Source organism: Aquarana catesbeiana, linkage group LG05 (genome assembly GCF_042186555.1).
Source record: "Aquarana catesbeiana isolate 2022-GZ linkage group LG05, ASM4218655v1, whole genome shotgun sequence".
Lineage (NCBI taxonomy): Eukaryota > Metazoa > Chordata > Amphibia > Anura > Ranidae > Aquarana > Aquarana catesbeiana.
The window spans coordinates 647,827,428-647,847,715 of NC_133328.1; the positions used below are offsets into that span (position 1 = coordinate 647,827,428).

Here is a 20,288-nt window from a genome sequence, read left to right on the forward strand (position 1 = left end):
AAGGCACACGCCAGCTTTCCACCTCAGGAAATCCCTGTGCATCAACTCTTATGCTTTCCTTGAGTGTTGCCCCCCCCCCCCTCCCATTCTGCTCCTCTCTCTCCTTCATTGTCATGCAGACCGATGCGTGAATCCAAGTCCAGAGCACAATGTGTGTTGTGTGTAGCCTGAGCATGCCCCAAGCACTCCCACTATGCACTATCCCAGCAGGGACCGTTACAGGTTCAAGGTGATCCCCGGGGCCTAGCAAACTAGGATTTTCCTGCAGTGAACTCAGAAACCTATAGGAGACGAGGGCTGTGATTCTGTACTTGCCAAATATGCTGCAGAAATCTCCCTCTACTGAGTCTGGCTGTAGCCATTTTAACTGTGGGCAGCTGAAGCTTCTGCCTGTCCACTTCCTGGATTTACACAAAGGCACACCTCCAGCTCTGCAGCTCTCATTGTCCCTCTTATGACTCATTCCCCCTCCTCCCTTCCTGCCGATCTCTCTAGAGAGAGCAATGTGCATGCTGTCATAAGCCTAGGCTAAATGACCAAACAGGAACGGGCTGTATAAGGGATTTACTGGCAGAAAAAAAAGTTTTACTATCCAAAGTTAAAACAACAAGAGCAGAAGATTTAATAGATGGAAAGATATAAAAAAAATGACCTGAAGAGCCGCTTTAATTCAACCACCATGCCATTTATAAATGTACTCTGGAAGATAAGTGGTTAACGTTCAGGAATGAAGTAGCTTAACCCCTTCTATACCGGGCACACTCACCTCCTTCCTGCCCAGGGCAATTTTTAGCTTTGTGTTACACTATGAATGACCATTGAGCGGTCATGCAACATTGTACCTATATGACATTTTTTATCTTTTATCTTTTTTTTTTTTTTTTTTTTTTGACCGCTTTCTTTTGGTGGTATTTAATCAACACTCAGTTTTTTTTTTTGTTTTTTTTTTGCAAAAGAAACCCGAACATTTTGAAGAAAAATATATATTTTCTTAGTATATTTTTGTAAATAAGTAATTTTTCCTCCTCCACTGATGTGCACTGTGAGGCCGGTGTTCCTACGAGAAGTGTCCCCCTATCGGGTAGTGTCCGCCCCGTACTGCGCAGGCGCAGCGCTTTGCGCAGTACGGAGGACAAGGAGAGGCCGAAAGTCTCCGAAGTTGACCAGCTGACCATCGGCTGTACACGGCGCTTGGGCACTTAATAGTCAACGCTTTGTAACAGGGTCGCTCGCCACGCTTCGGGCACGGCCCTCGCTGCGCTCGGCATCTTTTTATTCTATCTCTATGTCCACTTGGATAGTGGAGGCATGAACCTGGACTCAGGGCAGAAGAAGTGCGCAGGCGCCGTGTAGAGCTGATGTTCAGCTGTTGAACTTCGGAGACTTTCGGCGTCTTGTTTGTCCTCCGTACTGCGCCCTGCGCAGTACAGGGCGGACACTATCCGATGGGGGGACAGTATTCAACAAGACACCGGCACTGACGGGCACTTTTGGGGCTGGACTGATAATCATTTCCCTGTGAGAAAATGCTGCTGATTTGCTCTCCTCTCCTTACACTGTGTCAGTGTGAGGAGAGGAAAGCCGATAACTGGCATTTCCTTGTATACATGTGATCAGCTTTGATTGGACACAGCTGATCACCTGGGAAAAGAGCTGCGTCATTGGCTCATTACCGAGATCAGGGATGCGTCGTATCCCAGGGATGACGTCGTCCCATAACAAAAGGGGCCGCCTTGTGGCCGTCAGTTGTCTGTATGGCGGGCAGGAGGTGGTCAGGTTTGGAAGTGTTGCTGCAGTCAACAAGGGTGATCTACGAGGCTAAAGCTGCCCATGGATGGATGGATGGTGTGTTTTTGTTTTAGTTTTTTTTTTGTTTTTTGTTTTTTATTTAAACATGCAAAAGGTTCCCCCATTTACACATCTCGAGGTGGAAATCCGCCGCTGCGCTATTGTATTCTGCCAGCAGTACCCCCCCCCCCCAGTGCCAGAATATACTGACCAGCACTGCAGCTGATTGGCTGATCAAATGAAAGTATGGGGGGCGGTCGCGTTCAGGAGGAGTCCATCAATAGATCAGCTCTTATCAAACTGGAACAGTCATAGATGGATCGAAATTCAGATGGTCCGCGCTGAACCGGCCATATGTCCATCCATGTATGTATTGTATGTATGTATGTATGGCCGGCACGCTCCAAGCTTAGCAGCCTCTCTGACAGAAGTGGAGATTTCTGACTTGGATTTGAATTCAGGTGATAAAGTTGAACTGTAGATCAGATATTAATGTTGTCACCCCCCTCCCCCCCCCCCCCCCCCCCCCAATGTGTTTTGTGAGTCCAATGAATTACCATTGGCCTGCAGTATAATCTGCCTGTATTCCGTCGTCTCTGCAGAGTTCCTCTGGCCATATAACCCCTCAGAAGTGTAACGTTCGGAGGGCGGATTGGAGATGGGATATATTCTGTCTAGACGCGCACACAATCCTAGATACACAGCTGTGTTGCCAGCCAGCTCTCCTTCCTTTGCCAGTTGCTTGCAGCCATTTTCTGATTAGTAACTGAATGTGACATTGTTCACTGCAAACATCCCCCCCCTCACCACCCCCCACCCTGGCAAAGGCTGCTTCTATTCTGGGAAATGTGGTTCGTCAGCTGCAGGACGCACAAACATGGATGCCGTGTCACACAGAACACACTTCACCCTGTGAGGGCGCCATAAGAGCAAGTGAAGGATTCTGGCACCTAAACCAGACTCATCCAGGGAACTGCTTCTGCTGGTTACAGATAATGGGTAGATGATATGGGGGGGGGGGGGGGGGGGGGGGTGGAAGGAATATGTGATAGGTAGATTGGGGGGGGGGGAAATGTGTGATGGTTGGTGTCTCCTCCTTCCTTTTCTGAATCCTTGACCACTTTCTGGTCAGGGATTCAGAAAAGGATGGAGGAGACACAAACCAGGGCAGCTAACCTTTTCAGAAATGACCACGCCTTGTAACTCTTCAGTATACACTCACCGGCCACTTTATTAGGTAAACCTGCTTAATTGCTTGGTAAACACCAATCTCATGGCAGCAACTCAATGCATTTAGGCATCTAGACGTGGTGAAGAAGACTTTCTGAAGTTCAAACCAAGCATCAGAATGGGGGAAGAAAGGGGATTGTAGAGAGAGACGGGGATTGTAGAGAGAGATGGAGCTGTAGAAGTAGAGAGAGACGGAGCTGTAGAAGTAGAGAGAGACGAGCTGTAGAAGTAGAGAGAGACGGAGCTGTAGAAGTAGAGAGAGACGGAGCTGTAGAAGTAGAGAGAGACGGAGCTGTAGAAGTAGAGAGAGACGGAGCTGTAGAAGTAGAGAGAGACGGAGCTGTAGAAGTAGAGAGAGACGGAGCTGTAGAAGTAGAGAGAGACGGAGCTGTAGAAGTAGAGAGAGACGGAGCTGTAGAAGTAGAGAGAGACGGAGCTGTAGAAGTAGAGAGAGACGGAGCTGTAGAAGTAGAGAGAGACGGAGCTGTAGAAGTAGAGAGAGACGGAGCTGTAGAAGTAGAGAGAGACGGAGCTGTAGAAGTAGAGAGAGACGAGCTGTAGAGCTGTAGAAGTAGAGAGATGGAGATGGAGATGTAGATATAGAAGTAGAGAGATGGAGATGGAGATGTAGATATAGAAGTAGAGAGATGGAGATGGAGATGTAGATATAGAAGTAGAGAGATGGAGATGGAGCTATAGAAGTGTAGAGAGGATGGAGCTATAGAAGTGTAGAGAGATGGAGCTATAGAAGTCTGTAGAGAGATGGAGCTATAGAAGTGTGAGAGAGATGGAGCTATAGAAGTGTAGAGAGATGGAGCTATAGAAGTGTAGAGAGATGGAGCTATAGAAGTGTAGAGAGATGGAGCTATAGAAGTGTAGAGAGATGGAGCTATAGAAGTGTAGAGAGATGGAGCTATAGAAGTGTAGAGAGATGGAGCTATAGAAGTGTAGAGAGATGGAGCTATAGAAGTGGTAGAGAGATGGAGCTATAGAAGTGTAGAGAGATGGAGCTATAGAAGTGTAGAGAGATGGAGCTATAGAAGTAGAGAGATGGAGCTATAGAAGTAGAGAGATGAAGCTGTGTTCAGTCTGCAGTCTCTGTAACACACATGGAGCCTCTGTGGGGAATCTGTCCCGAAGCCCCATCCTGATGATCACAGCGGGATACTTTTATTTTAGCGATGATGATGTGTACATCTCTAGGTCGGTTTCGGTTTTGCGCCGTCAGCTTTTTGCAGTCACGTCGGTCACCTCTGAGAAAACTTCAATGTTGTACTTTTTTGGTTCCATTATCTTAGACCCAAAACCACAGCCCGTGTTTTTTTTTTATTTTTATTTTTTTTTTGTTTTTGATGCTTTTAAACCATCCTCTCCCTCCAGAGGCTTCCCTCTCAGTACTTAGACCAGCCATGCATGAAATATGTGGCGTGTTCATTAAGGGAAGGTTCCCGCTGAATAGAAATGGATGAGACCGATATTAGTGAGCGATTGATGGCTCTTATATAAGCATGGCGTCCTGGCAGCTCCCGCACTCCAAGTAGGTCACATAGTTTGATCTGTTTTTCTCACTTATGCTTCACGGCCTTATTAAGGGCAGAAGCTGCTGTGTACCGAGAGATCAGAGAACGGAGAGCAGCGTTTTGTGCTCTAATGACTCCGGACACTTCTGCTTTGTCATCACACTGAGGATTGCACGTTCTCTGTATCAGGGGGTGCTACAGGCCGCTGTGACAGAGCTATAAATAATGCTAAATCTCTGGACAAATGAAATACATGAAAGGGAGCTTTAACTGCAAACAGATATAACTTGTCTGTCCAGTCCTGATATTACCACAGCTCTGCTGCACAGACCTACCTGGCAAGGCTAGAGACCCAACTTATCGCTACCTCAGTTTAGTACAAGTCTTGTCCCTCTTCCAGCCTGTGACAAAGGAGAAGCCGCAGTCTGAGCTCATCTGTCACTCTGCTTTCTCCTCCTATCGGCATGTTCCTTGTTGGCCCCTGAGGCCTGCAGCATGGCTGATCTGGCTCCATGTGCTGCTTCTGGCTCTGTGTGAGCTCTGCTGTACAGGGCCTTTGCCTTTATCTGGCCCTTGAGGCATTCTTCATTCCACTGATGCCAACAAATGGACACGATTTCTCCCGCTGGCACTGACTATTTTTCTCCTCAATACCAAAGATTGGGCATTGTTAAGACCCCCCCTGGGCACAGCCGACCCCCGCCCCCCCCCCCACTGGGCACAGCCGACCCCCCCCCCCCCCCCCTGGGCACAGCCGACCCCCCCCCCCCTGGGCACAGCCGACCCCCCCCCCCCCCCCCACTGGGCACAGCCGACCCCCCCCCCCACCACTGGGCACAGCCGACCCCCCCCCCCACTGGCACAGCCGACCCCCCCCCCCCCACTGGCACAGCCGACCCCCCCCCCCCCCACTGGGCACCAGCCGACCACCCCCCCCCCACTGGACACAGATGACACCCCCCCCCTCCCCAAAAAAAATTCCAAAGAATAAACTGGCCCCTATCTTTGGAAAGTTTGGAGACCCCTGTTCTAGAAGGTTGGCGGTCACAGACCGTCTTATTACCCGACACAATCATTGATACATTTTTGTCCCCTCCTTTAGTTTTTGATAATTTAGCGGGGGGGTGTGGGGGGGGGGGATTCTTAGTCTTATTGCATGAAATGGCACATAACCGTCTTCTTTATTCCAGGTGCCTTTTCTCTTCTCCCCCCCTCTGTGTTGATCCAGTGGAGTGCTGTTTGTCTCATCTCCTCCAAATTGACTTTCCTTTCATTCAGTGTGTAATTAAGGGGGCGGATTGGTGACGTCTCTGTTCTGCTTGGATCCGTATAAATGGCAGCAGGAAGGACCGTGTAGATAATAATATAAGGGCTGGGGACTTCTCTGGTGGGTGGAAGCCACATGCCATAAATACGGGGCTAATTCAAAGCTCTACTTATCTGTGTGGTTTTATAGATGGATATAGAAGGAGATTGTTATCACATAGATGTGCAGTCAGATGAGCTTTGTATTCACTTGGACTTGAACCCTTTTTTCACTGGCAGAGCAATGGAAAGGGGTTCATGTTTGTTTTGCACCCCATATTTTAAAGGATAAGTTCACCTTTTTAAAAAATAAATACACATTTTTTTCAGGTTAAAATGGATTTACATTTTAATTATTTTATTGATTTATTTTTAGGAGCCTGTAAAGAATTGCACCTGCAATCAGCAGGTATATATATACCCATATACTCCACTTTCCTGTGCTGGGAGCTACTTCCTCTTCACAGCCACTTTACACTTCCGGTAGAGCTGCACGATTCTGGGAAAAATGAGACTCACAATTCCTTTGCTTAGAATAAAGATCACGATTCTTTTGAGAATAAAGATCACGATTCTTTTGCTTAGAATAAAGATCACGATTCTTTTGCTTAGAATAAAGATCACGATTCTTTTGCTTAGAATAAAGATCACGATTCTCAAACTTTTTTCTATTTTAAAGATATATGTATGAGAATCTATATATCTCTAGATATCAAAGTTAAACTCCACAAAAAAAAATATATATATAGTTTTTTTTTCTTGAGTTTAACTTTGATATAGATTTTTCCTTTTTTAATTAACCATTTTAAAATGTAGATCTGTGGGTGGTGACATAGGGAGGACTTGAGATTACCCCCTCCTTATGTCATGGGCTTTCTGGATGTCAAGTCCACGCAAGCAGTCATAATATATTATAAGCTCACATTGGTGTTGGAGAAAACCATCGGATCAATGCTGGTGCTCACACTCCACACTGCGCAGCCACTGCAGTGTTTCTCGGCCGGGGTCTCCGAATAAACATGGTACTGCCCACGCCCAGGCATCCTCCGCGGCGCATCACGCTCTCTGCTCTGCTGACGTTGGTTCCTGTTGCTGACATCTGTCCCAGTATCGGCGCCATTTGCGTTCCTCGCTGGTTCCGACGCCTTCTCCTCTGGTCCAGGCTACATCCCGGGGACACCCAAAAAAATCGCAGTAATCCAGGCTTGAGATCGTGGGGGGGAGGGGGTGAATCAAGATCACGATTCAATATACAATTAATCGTGCAGCTCTGACTTCCGGGTATGGGGGGGGGGGGGGGAGCGTGTGAGCCGCTTCCCTGTGCCAGAGCCCCGACTCAACAAGCGGAGCACCTTCTACAGACTTGGGTGAAGGTCGAGCTCCACCCGTGGGTCACCAAAACAGCGGGTTTCAGTGGCGGAGGAACAAGGAGCTGTGAAGGAAGTGCACAGGTTAGGGGAGTATATGGGGATCAGTGGACGCCCTTTGCAGAGACGCCGTCATTTTTGTCCTGCAGGGGCATGTTGACATTGTGTATAATGCAGTCCCCGGGGCTTGTCTCCTACAAAGATCAACTTGTATTAACATTTCATTTCTTTTTTCCTTTTTTGTAAGGCCGGCCATAGATGAGTCGAAAGACGAAAATGGCGCAAACGATTGTGCCATCATTTTTATTTAATTTTTCTAATCAAAACCCAGCAAGCTGGAGCAGGCCCTTTTGATTGCAGCATGAAAATCGCATGCCGCAGCCGGCACATGAACGATGCGAAAAAAAATGAACGATCAAGAATTTTCATTCGTGTTTCGGTTTGTCTATGGCCAGCTCCCCCCCCCCTATTGTACAGCCACAGACCTGCATTTTATTGCATTGCTACATCTAATGTTAAACTGTCAACAGACGGACAAGAATTTCTTTCTTAATTCCTCGTGAATTGGATTGGTCTATAGAACCGGTGTGATGTGGGTTGGAGAAATCGGGCAGCCCTATTGATTGGGTTGTTGTACAATTCACAATCATTGTGCGCTTGTCCCTGGCCAAAGAAACTAATCACAATTTGTGTCACCGAAGGATCATGTCCAGCAGTAATGCAGCGCAGACCCCCCTCCGGACTGATAACCTTCTCCTCCTGCTATATTTCAGATCCGTTTGGGTCAAAGCTCGATGAAGATGTCTTGGCGGATCTTCTGCTCCCTCCGAACGCTGCACAGATCTTCCCTTCCCTCAGAGACACAGAACATCTTCCCGGTACACAATTGTCACCCTGATACTATATATAAACCCAGCTCAGCTGCAAAGCCGTTCTGACACATCATTCATCATCAGCGTCCCACAGAGCGCTACCAATAAATCACAGCCGTGTGCAGCCACATAGAAAGGGGGGCATGTTCTGTCCAGGGGGATAGGCTTACCCAGCTCTTTATTAATCTAATGGGGTCTTTTCTATAAAGCGGCAGAACATCAGACACCCACAAGTGTCATTATCCCCTGATATGGCCTGATCCTGGAAATGGAGCAGGTGGGCTAACATACCTAGAGATAGGGAGAAGAGCGACAGGCCTGGCCGAGTCCATGTATCAAGTGTGTGATAATCACATTAAGTGTGAGCCTGGGGTGTCCTCTCCAGAAGAGGAAATCTGGATCTAGAGGTTAGGGTTGTCCCATAATACTTGGTGGAAGAGGCAGGCGTGGGGAATTTCTGGCTGTAAAATTGCACCAGCCTTGACCCATCTCTAAAGTTATGACCGTATCCTTCACTTCCTGCAGTAGGAAGAGAAGGGTACCTCTAGCAGAGGGTGGAGCAAAGAACAGCATGGGTCGTCCTATTCCATAAGCAACATTAACTCCACCCCCTGCTTGGTCCTGCCCCCCCCCCCCGCTTCTTTTCTACTTGGCTCTTGCTCCCGTATTTTTCCCCCCTCCCCCCTCTCTCGGCTCTGGCTCCTGTGTTTTCTCCCCCCCTCTCTCGGCTCTGGCTCCCGTGTTTTCTCCCCCGCTTGGCTCTGGCTCCCGTGTTTTCTCCCCCGCTTGGCTCTGGCTCCCGTGTTTTCTCCCCCGCTTGGCTCTGGCTCCCGTGTTTTCTCCCCCGCTTGGCTCTGGCTCCCATGTTTTCTCCCCCGCTTGGCTCTGGCTCCCGTGTTTTCTCCCCCACTTGGCTTTTGCTCCCGTGTTTTCTCCCCCACTTGGCTTTTGCTCCCGTGTTTTCTCCCCCGCTTGGCTCTGGCTCCTGTGTTTTCTCCCCCTCTCTCTTGGCTCTTGCTCCCGTGTTTTCTCCCCCTCTCTCTTGGCTCTTGCTCCCGTGTTTTCTCCCCCTCTCTCTTGGCTCTTGCTCCCGTGTTTTCTCCCCCTCTCTCTTGGCTCTTGCTCCCGTGTTTTCTCCCCCTCTCTCTTGGCTCTTGCTCCCGTGTTTTCTCCCCCTCTCTCTTGGCTCTTGCTCCCGTGTTTTCTCCCCCTCTCTCTTGGCTCTTGCTCCCGTGTTTTCTCCCCCTCTCTCTTGGCTCTTGCTCCCGTGTTTTCTCCCCCTCTCTCTTGGCTCTTGCTCCCGTGTTTTCTCCCCCTCTCTCTTGGCTCTTGCTCCCGTGTTTTCTCCCCCTCTCTCTTGGCTCTTGCTCCCGTGTTTTCTCCCCCTCTCTCTTGGCTCTTGCTCCCGTGTTTTCTCCCCCCTCCTCTCTTGGCTCTTGCTCCCGTGTTTTCTCCCCCCTCCTCTCTTGGCTCTTGCTCCCGTGTTTTCTCCCCCCCCTCTCTTGGCTCTTGCTCCCGTGTTTTCTCCCCCCCCTCTCTTGGCTCTTGCTCCCGTGTTTTCTCCCCCCCCTCTCTTGGCTCTTGCTCCCGTGTTTCTCCCCCCCCCTCTCTTGGCTCTTGCTCCCGTGTTTTCTCCCCCCCCTCTCTTGGCTCTTGCTCCCGTGTTTTCTCCCCCCTCCTCTCTTGGCTCTTGCTCCCGTGTTTTCTCCCCCCTCCACTCTTGGCTCTTGCTCCCGTGTTTTCTCCCCCCTCCTCTCTTGGCTCTTGCTCCCGTGTTTTCTCCCCCCTCCTCTCTTGGCTCTTGCTCCCGTGTTTTCTCCCCCCCCTCTCTTGGCTCTTGCTCCCGTGTTTTCTCCCCCCCCTCTCTTGGCTCTTGCTCCCGTGTTTTCTCCCCCCCCTCTCTTGGCTCTTGCTCCCGTGTTTTCTCCCCCCCCTCTCTTGGCTCTTGCTCCCGTGTTTTCTCCCCCCCCTCTCTTGGCTCTTGCTCCCGTGTTTTCTCCCCCCTCCTCTCTTGGCTCTTGCTCCCGTGTTTTCTCCCCCCTCCACTCTTGGCTCTTGCTCCCGTGTTTTCTCCCCCCTCCTCTCTTGGCTCTTGCTCCCGTGTTTTCTCCCCCCTCCTCTCTTGGCTCTTGCTCCCGTGTTTTCTCCCCCCCCTCTCTTGGCTCTTGCTCCCGTGTTTTCTCCCCCCCCTCTCTTGGCTCTTGCTCCCGTGTTTTCTCCCCCCCCTCTCTTGGCTCTTGCTCCCGTGTTTTCTCCCCCCCCTCTCTTGGCTCTTGCTCCCGTGTTTTCTCCCCCCCCTCTCTTGGCTCTTGCTCCCGTGTTTTCTCCCCCCCCTCTCTTGGCTCTTGCTCCCGTGTTTTCTCCCCCCTCCTCTCTTGGCTCTTGCTCCCGTGTTTTCTCCCCCCTCCACTCTTGGCTCTTGCTCCCGTGTTTTCTCCCCCCTCCACTCTTGGCTCTTGCTCCCGTGTTTTCTCCCCCCCCTCTCTTGGCTCTGGCTCCCGTGTTTTCTCTCCTGCTTGGCTCTGGCTCCCGTGTTTTCTCTCCCGCTTGGCTCTGGCTCCCGTGTTTTCTCTCCCGCTTGGCTCTGGCTCCCGTGTTTTCTCCCCCGCTTGGCTTTTGCTCCTGTGTTTTCTCCCCCACCCCCCTTTTTTGGCTCTGGCTTCCGTGTTTTCTTGCCCCCCACCCACACCCGTTTGGCTCTGCCTCCCATGTTTTCTCTCCCCCCCCTCTTGTCTCTTGCTTCCGTGTTTTTTCCCCCCTGCTTGGCTCTGCCCCCTGTGTGTTTACTTACAACCCCCCCCCCCCCCCCCCGTTTGGCTCTGCCTCCCATGTTTTCTCCACCCCCTGCTTGGCTCTGGCTCCTGCACAGAAGCTCCACCTTTTAACACCTGGCCAAGACCACTGAGCTCCACATCCTGATGTATTTGTACAAATGCATGTAATTGCCATCCCCTGTCATTGGGTTCCCCTTTGATACATATAAACACCACCCACTGCGGTCTTGACTGATTGCAGCATGTAAACCACATCATAACATAGGCAGTCAGCATAGGATGGAGCTTATAAGGTTATGTTTACACATGTGGCAAGGGCTGCCGCGCCTTTGAAAAGCAATCCAACCACGATCACTTTTCAGAAGCTTTTTTGACAGTGAGGAGGTAATATCCCCTCACCGCCTGTTTATATTGTTGTGAATTCCACAACTGCATGTGAGCGGGTTTATTGTGCATGCATTGCATGTGAGCGGGTTTATTGTGCATGCATTGCATGTGAGCGGGTTTATTTCTTGCTACAAAGCATGGCATGTGTACAACCCCTCCCCCCGCTGCCTTTGCGGCATAAGGTGGGATGGTAAAAATGTGGCTCAACCGCGTGTTTTAATCACCCCTCCAACTGCAAGTGTGAACAAGCCCTTAGTGTGTAAAGCTGGCCGTACACTAATAGGCTGAATGGAAACCATCGAACAGATTCTTCCTTCCACATTATAGAGTGCGGAGGAAACAAATCTGCCTCTGAGGCTGCTGTATTCTGACAACCATCCCTGCGATACTCAGTGCAGCTGATTTGGTGCCGCCACCATTCACCTTATCTGCCACCTCCTTCGAGTCTTCAGATCGGAGGATGTTGGGTGATTTGGCGCTGACAGGGCCACCCACTGTTCAAATCTCATCCGGTTCTCAAAATCCACCCCCGTTATTCGATCAATGCATGTCCAGCTTAAAAAATGAACTGCAGTCCCCTCGATCATAGCTCTGCTAATCCTCCACCGTGTCTGCATGGGCTTTTCAAGGAGGTGTGTGGAAATGTTCGATCTGCATTATAGAAAGCTCTTCTGGAATTGGGCTATTGGGGGGGGGGGGGTGTAGTTGAGGGTCTGCATGTTACATGTGCATGCTACATGTCCTGTATAGTAATGGGCTCAGGTTTGTTCGGATCGTAGTCCCGACCCACCTGAACAATCTCACCAGGAAGCCCTCACAGCACACCGCCAATCGAAGGCAGCGCTTGTATGTGCAGCTTGCGGGCCGAGAAATGCCTGCCTATGATTGGCTGTGAGGGCTTCCTGGCGGGATCGCTCGGGTTGGTTGGGACTACGATCCGAACAAACCTGAGCCCATCCCTGGTCCTGTAGAGCAGAATGCACCCCACAGATCTGTCGTCCTGCTCGCTTGTCCCGGATCCAGGCTGCATGTTTAGGATACTCTTCTTCTTGCCCGATCGAAATATTAAAGCTGTGAGTTATTACTTTAGTAGAATTCTGAAGTTCTCGACTAGCGAATGTTCTTCTCCGGTCTAACTTGGACTTGTTTTCTTTCTTCCTCCTGTGTGCAGACTTCGTGTCTAAAGATTGTTTGTTGGACTTCAGCGACTCTTCTGGCTTTTTCTCTCCTTTACAGAGAGAAAATTTGATCCATGCAGGTGCCTTTCGTCTTCTTCTTCTTCTTCTTCTTCTTCTTCTTCTTCTTCTTCTACTTCTTCTTCCTTTTTCTCTTTTTTTTCTTTTTTTTTTTTTTTTGTAGCCTGCACTGCTCCTGCTTGTAGTGATTTTGCTGCCCTTCTTTCTGCAGCTGTCGCTGCTGTATATGTGTAACCATTCATTCATTTATTCATTCATTCATTTCCACTTATACTAAGTGCATGTAATCTGCATGACATTCAGTGTTTGCTATCTTAGGAGAAAGCTCAGCTCCTTGAACATGAGGAAAACGACCCCCCCCCCCCCCCAAGTGCTAAATGCTTGTTTTTACAGAAAGGAGGTACTTGCCTTATTCCTTGCTCCAGCGGGGTCCCTCCAGTGGTGCAACCAGTTCCGCAAAGCCTCTTCTCTAAAGCCGGCCATAGATGGATCCAAACCAGCAGGGACCAGTGAAGATTCAATCCACCTATGGGCAGGCCGATTTGTAGCCAAGTTGCACCATCGATCGGCTTTGGTACAACCAGCATGTCAGATTTTTATCATGCGATTTATTGCTAGCGGCTATAGCCGCTAGCAGTAATCTGTGTATTCTCCCGACAGGGATATCTCCCCTGCTTCTGACTGTGTTGGATGGGGAAAGCAAGCAGAAAATCGCATAATCTAAAGCTGGCCATACACGGAGTGATTTTCTCGAAAAATTTGCTTGATTTCCCCCATCAACAGCTTTGACGTGGGCATCCCTCCTGCCAGGGCATGGTCTCTTCCTTGTGGGGTAAGCATTCCCCACCGGGAGAAGACCGTGAAGTTCACTAGCGGCTATAGCAGCTGCTTGCAATAATCGCAAGCGAATGGTACATTCAGCCTGCCCATTAATGGTTCTAATCAGCAGGGACTGGCCGAGATTCGAACAATCTATGGCCGGCCTTAGATGCCTCGGTGTGGCCACATGCATGCTCTTCCATGTACAATACTGGGTTAATAGCCCTGCATTGTATGTGATGAGGCCGAAAGAATCCCCAGAGCACCAAAGGGAGAGGAGGAGACTGCTACAGCAGAGGTAAGGTAAGCAATGCAACCTTTTCATCCTTCCCCTGATCAAACAAGCATTTACCCCTTGCAGTGTTTAGGTGGGGTGGGGTGGGGGGGGGGCTCACATTTGTTTTTCCTCCACCCACCGCTGAGCTTTAAAGTGGAGCTGTTGCCTGGGTATAGACATGCAAAGATTTACATTTTAACGGGGAAGTAAATTTGGCTTCAAAACCGCCAATCACAGACCTCTTTAGTGGCAGGCGCTCTGGAGGAATTCAGTATTTATGTCGGGTTAACCGTTAGAGGGCCGTCAGGCAAGGAAATCCATACTGGGAGGTGGAAAAGGAAAGTTGAGGGTTTCTGCTGTAAATATTGATGAATTGCTCCACAGTGCCTGAAGCTATAGAGGTCAGTAAGGGGCTATTTGCTGCTTGTTAAAGCTGAGCTCCGCCTGAAAAAAAAAAATTTAAGTCAGTAGCTACAAGTACTGTAGCAGCAGACTTTTAAAATAAGGATCTGTCCAGGGCGCCCGTGATGTCCTCACCCGAAGACCCATCCCTCAGCTCTGGGTGAAGGCGCCAGCATCTTAAGTAAGGGAATCGGGAAATGAAGCCTTGCCGCTTCACAGCCTGTTTCCCTACTGCGCATGCCCGAGTTCTGACTGGTCCCTGCTGTTTTCTGGGACCTGTACGTCTCCAGGAAGACAGCGGGGGGGGGGGCAGACATGGTGTAGATCACCGCAGATTCTGTGGTGATCTCTCGCCGGAAGTGGGAGTAAATACCTGTATTAGACAGACAAGTATCTGCTCTCCCCCCTAAAAGGTGCCAAATGTGACACCGGTGGGGGGGGTAAGGAACCAGCTAAGCGGAAGTTCCATTTTTGGGTGGAACTCCGCTGATGTAAATATTTGTTTAGTCCGGCCACAGCTCGATTTTAAAAATTGCATGAAAAATTTGAATCTCTTCTGGCCTGTGCATGTTCTGTTGTTATCATATTTTCTCAGTGTTGGACACAGCAGACCTCTGGACTTTTAGGATGGTGTCTGAGGAGGTTTTTTTATTTTTACTTTTTTAAGATCAGTGGATCTGTGTTTTATTAAAGGTGTGCGTTTTTTTTTTTTTTTTTTTTTTTTTTTTTTTTTCTTCTTTTGTGTGTTTGTTGTATTCGTTGTGTGTGGTTGTTTTTTTTTTTTTTTTTTTTTTATATATTTCCGGAGGCCTGGTGTATCCCCTAATGGACTACAGGAGGACAGAAATCTCCATGTTTTTTACCTTGACATCTTCGCCTGTTTTGCTCACTGCTTGCGTTCTGCAGCACAGCGGCGCTAACTGTAGATACAAACTGCTTTGTGCGCAACAATAGAGAATGGCTCCGAAAACGCCTTTTTGTTATGATTTGGGTTATCTGAAGTGAAAATACTTCTATTATATCCTGCTCTTCCCATACAGACGCTGCCCAAGGATCCTTTGAAGAAGGATGGCTGACCGATTCTTACTCCAAAACCGGTGATACCGACACAAACAGCGGAGACTCCTCAGAGAAATCGGAGAAGACAACAGGTAGTAGTAGATTGTCACCTTTAAACCCTCACCCCTTCATGCCAAAGGGCAAAACCAATCTAAATGCCTCAGCATTATTTTGCGACTTTGATGTGTGTTACTAAAGCTGTACATGTCGTCACAACTACTTTGTGCATTCAGGTGAATTATAGCGCCTTTTTTTTATTTTTTTTTCTGTTGGTGGTAAATCGTAATTCAATTAAAAAAAAAAAATGTTTAAAAAAAAAAAAAAAAGATTTTTTGCCGTCATCATTTACCACCAAAGAACAACCCAAAATAAATTTTCCTGCTTCTGATTGCAGCGATACCACATGTGTATGTTGTATGTACCTGTAGTCCACCTCCAGAAACAATGGTGCGCATTTTTTGTTATCCTGCCTAAAACACGCTAACATACTAACTGTCACTGATACCAATTGAACACTTTTTTTTTTTTTTTTTTTTTTTTTTTTTTTAATTTTTTTTATTCTACCCAAAGTATTCTGACCGTGGCATTTGACATTGACCTTGACCCCAGCCTTGACCCTAACACTAACCCTGCAAACCTTGAATTTCTTTTCTTTTTTTTTAATTTTATTATATTTATTATTATTATTATTATTATTATTATTATTATTATTATTATTATTGTAAAGGTGTTTTTTTTTTTTTTTTAAAACAAACCTGTCATACTCACCACATCTGTGCAGTTGGTTTTGCACATAGTGGCCCCGATCCTCCTCTTCTGGTGTCCCTCAGTGGCGCTCCTGGCTCCTCCTTTGATGTGCCCCATTGGAGAGCCGCTCCATTGACGCAGACAGCAGGACTCAGCCCCGCCCCCCCGTCATTGGATTTGATTAACAGCAGCGGGAGCCAATGGCTGCGCTGCTATCTATCCAATCAGGACCCGAGACACCGGCTGAAGCTGGTGTGCTCATCCCCATCGCTGGAAAGACTGGGTTCAGGTAAGTAATAAGGGGGGTCTGGGGGGGGGGGGGGGGGCAGCTGCATCACAGGAGGCTTTTCACCTGAATGCATGGAATGCATTCAGGTGAAAAACCTCGAGGGTTTACAACCCCTTTTTAATTATTTTTTTTTTTTCTACACACTTTGATTTGTTTACATTTTTCCTCTCCTGCAAGGAGAAGAAGATACAATGTATCTTGCTCTTCATTCAGAAGAGGAAGTAAACACAGGGGTGGGCTCATTGACTGATCACCGTGATGGCCAATCAGAGGCCATCACAGCAATCGGGTGACCCAGGACCGAGCGCCCCGGTTCCCAATCGTTGGCACGGGACCCAGGGCTCGGAGCGTGCCATGCACTGCTTTCCCAGCACAAAGGGAGATGCGCATATTGTTCATAGTTTGGTTGAAACAAAAAAAGACAAGTCCATCTAGTTCAACCAATTCTTCAGAGAGAGACTCACCGGCCACTTTATTAGGTACACCTGTTCAATTGCTTTTCGGCCAATCACATGGCAGCAACTCAATGCATTTAGACATCTAGATGTGGTGAAGACGACTTGCAAGTCTCAGAATGGGGAAGAAAGGGGATTGAAGTGACTTTGAACGTGGCATGGTTGTTGGTGGCAGACGGGCTGCTCTGAGTATTTCTGGGATTTTCACACACAACCATCTCTCGGGATTACAGAGAATGGTGGGAAAAAGAGAAAATATCCAGTGAGCGGCAGTTGTGTGGAGGAAAATGCCTTGTTGAGGTCAGAGGAGAATGAGCAGACTGGTTCCAGATGATAGAAAGGCAACAGTAACTCAAATATCCACTCATTACATCCAAGGTATGCAGAATACCATCTCTGAACACACAACACATCCAACCTTGAAGCAGATGGACTACAGCAGCAGAACACACCGGGTGCCACTCCTGTCAGCTAAGAACAGGAAGCTGAGGCTACATTTGGCACAGGATCACCAAAATTGCACAATAGAAGATTGGAAAAACGTTGCCTGGACTGATGAGTCTGGATTTCAGCTGCGACATTCAGATGGTGGGGTCAGAATTTGGTGCATGGATCCATCCTGCCTTGTATCACCGGTTCAGGCTGGTGGTGGGGGGGGTAATGGTGTGGGGGATGGGGTATCACCGGTTCAGGCTGGTGGTGGGGGGGGTAATGGTGTGGGGGGTACTTTCTTTGCACACTTTGGGCCCCTTAGTACCAATTGAGCATGGTATAATCACCACGGCCTACCTGAGTATTGTTGCTGACCATGTCCATCCCTTTAGGACTACAGTGTCCCCATCTTCTGATGGCTCCTTCCAGCAGGATAATGCACCATGTCACAAAGCTCCAATCATCTCACCACTGGACAATGAGGTCCCTGTACTCCAATGGCCTCCACACTCACCACATCTCATCCAATAGAGCACCTTTGGGATGTGGAGGAACGGGAGATTGGCATCATGGATGTGCAGCCGACAAATCTGCAGCAACTGTGTGAGGTTATCAGGTCACTATGGAGCAAAATCTCTGAGGAACGTTTCCAACACCTTGTTGTATCGATGCCACCAAGAATGAAGGCCAAAGGGGGTCCAACCCGCTACTAGCAAAGGGGACCTAATAAAGGGGGTCCAACCCACTACTAGCAAGGAGGACCTAATAAAGGGGGTCCAACCCACTACAAGCAAAGGGGACCTAATAAAGGGGGTCCAACCCACTACTAGCAAGGAGGACCTAATAAAGGGGGTCCAACCCACTACTAGCAAGGGGGGCCTAATAAAGGGGGTCCAACCCGCTGCTAGCAAAGGGGACCTAATAAAGGGAGTCCAACCCGCTACAAGCAAGGGGGGCCTAATAAAGGGGGTCCAACCCGCTACAAGCAAGGGGGGCTTAATAAAGGGGGTCCAACCCACTACTAGCAAGGGGGGCCTAATAAAGGGGGTCCAACCCGCTACTAGCAAGTGGGACCTAATAAAGGGGGTCCAACCCGCTACAAGCAAGGGGGGCCTAATAAAGGGGGTCCAACCCACTACTAGCAAGGGGGGCCTAATAAAGGGGGTCCAACCCGCTACTAGCAAGTGGGACCTAATAAAGGGGGTCCAACCCGCTACTAGCAAGGGGGACCTAATAAAGGGGGTCCAACCCGGTACTAGCAAGGGGGACCTAATAAAGGGGGTCCAATCTGCTATGAGCAAGGGGGACCTAATAAAGGGGGTCCAACCCGCTACTGGCAAGGGGGATCTAATAAAGGGGGGTCCAATTCATTGCGAGCAAGGGGACCTAATAAAGGGGGTCCAACCTGCTACTAGCAAGGTGTACCTAATAAAGTGTGTGTATATTTAAATTTAAATATGAAACCCCACGAAAAAAGCCCACTTCCCTGAGGCCATACGTGTGCAGCCAGCAGGAAGGGATTCATGTAAATAGCTAATGTGATATTTTGCGAGCGACTTTGGTGAGAATTTGGTCCTAAGTGTCACTTTTTATTTTTTAATTTTTTTTTTTTTTCTTTTTGTTTTTTCCTGTTTTTTTTTTTTTTTTTCTTTTTGTTTTTTTAGTTGGTTGTGCTGCTTTCAGTACATACCTGGAGCAGCAATCCCCTCATCTTTTTCAGCCAATAACTGGTTCTCTTTGCTGCCTTGTCTTAGCTGTCACACTCCCTTATCTTTTATATTTTAGGCACATGTGGGGAGACACCAAGTGATGAGTCGGCCAATGTTCCTTTTCGAGTCACAAAAAGTGACCACATGTCGGATATCTGGCAGCCAACCGCAGAGGAGCAGCTTGCCCTCTCTCCCTATACTCCTTCAGGTGAGCAGAGGTTAGCAGTTGGCAGGAGTCTTGGAAAATGTGTGTGATGATCGGAGTTGGGGTTGTGAACACACGCACGGCCTGGAATCGCCCCACCTGCCTTCCTATGGTGGTAACGGATTGCAGCAGCTGCTACGACTTGCTTTTTAAGTCTCCTTCAACTTAGTGTGTTGTACACGTGCCGTGTCAGGAGAGGAAGAACCCCTCTATAGATGCTACTAATGCCCGCTCTAAATGGCGGGTAGAACCTGAATCCATCGTTGTGTATTACGTGGTATGGACAGACCTCCACTGGTTTGAAAGTTCATACCTACAGGGATAAAGTTAAAGTAGACCTAATGGGCAAAACTTTTTTTTTTTTTTTTTTTTGTTCCATTTTGGATAGATCAGAGGGGGGTTCTAACCCCTGTCAGATTTGTTTCCACCATCTGTGTGCCATTGGGGAGATTTCTCTCCACTTCCTGTCCCATAGCCAAACAGGAAGTGAGAGAAACTCCCTGCAAATTTAAGGGAATCTCTTGGTCACCTGAACTAGTGTCCCCATTGGAAGATTTCCCCTCTATTACTTTTTCTGGGGACAACCCAAAATTTGGGTTTTTCTTTCACTTTCAATGATAATGGTAAACAGGACAAATGGTGAGGGTGAAACTCCCCAACAGTGGGGTGCCCTGTCGGATTAGACGACCCGTCAGATTTCGTAACGGAAGTGACCTTCCGTCGCGGCCATCTTGGTACACCCCGCACTCGCCCACAGTAAGCCTACAGTCTAAATTCGCCAAGCAGACACCTTTTAACACCAAAGTCTTGTATTCCACACATTTTTACCACTAAGCTGAGCTTATATCGTCAAATGCAGGATTAATTTCAAAACGGCTTCACGGATTTCTAAAATCCTGTATTTCACGATATAAGCTCAGTTTAGTGGTAAAAATGTGTGAAATGCAAGGCTTAAGTTGGTGTAAAAATGTTCGCTTGGCGACTTCAGACTGAGGCTCAGTGCGGGGTGTACCAAGATGGCCGTGACTGAACGTCCTTTCCGTTACAAGTTTTGACGGGTCGCCTAATCTGGCGGGGGCACAAACCGCGATTAGAACTGACAGGGGGTCTGATTCCCCCCCCCCCCCCCCTTCCACGAAGTCAAAAACTAAAATAAGTTTTGCCTTTTTTAGTTCTGCTTTAATGTCTCCAGGTGATCCCTTAAAGTATGTCTAGCTTAAGTAATTGTAAATGTTCGTTTTTTTTCTTTTTTCTTTTTTCTTTTTTCTTTTTTCTTTTTTCTTTTTTCTTTTTTCTTTTTTCTTTTTTGTGTAAAATAACAAATCTGTTATACTTACCTGCTCTGTGCAGGGGCTTTGCACAGAGCGGCCCGATCCTCCTTTTCTGGGGTTTCCCGGCCCCGATCCTCCTTTTCTGGGGTGTCCCGGCGGTGCTCCTGGCTCCTCCTTTATTGGG

General features: G+C 48.5%; 1 protein-coding gene across 1 annotated transcript in view; it reads left to right on the top strand.

Annotated features, from left to right (window-relative positions):
* Positions 1-20,288, top strand: part of MAP4 (microtubule associated protein 4) — a 158,458-nt gene that overhangs the window by 31,451 nt on the left and 106,719 nt on the right. The window contains 4 exon segments of the mRNA XM_073632497.1: positions 7,984-8,088; positions 12,415-12,501; positions 14,978-15,088; positions 18,705-18,836. Coding sequence (XP_073488598.1) covers positions 7,984-8,088; positions 12,415-12,501; positions 14,978-15,088; positions 18,705-18,836 — 435 coding nt within the window.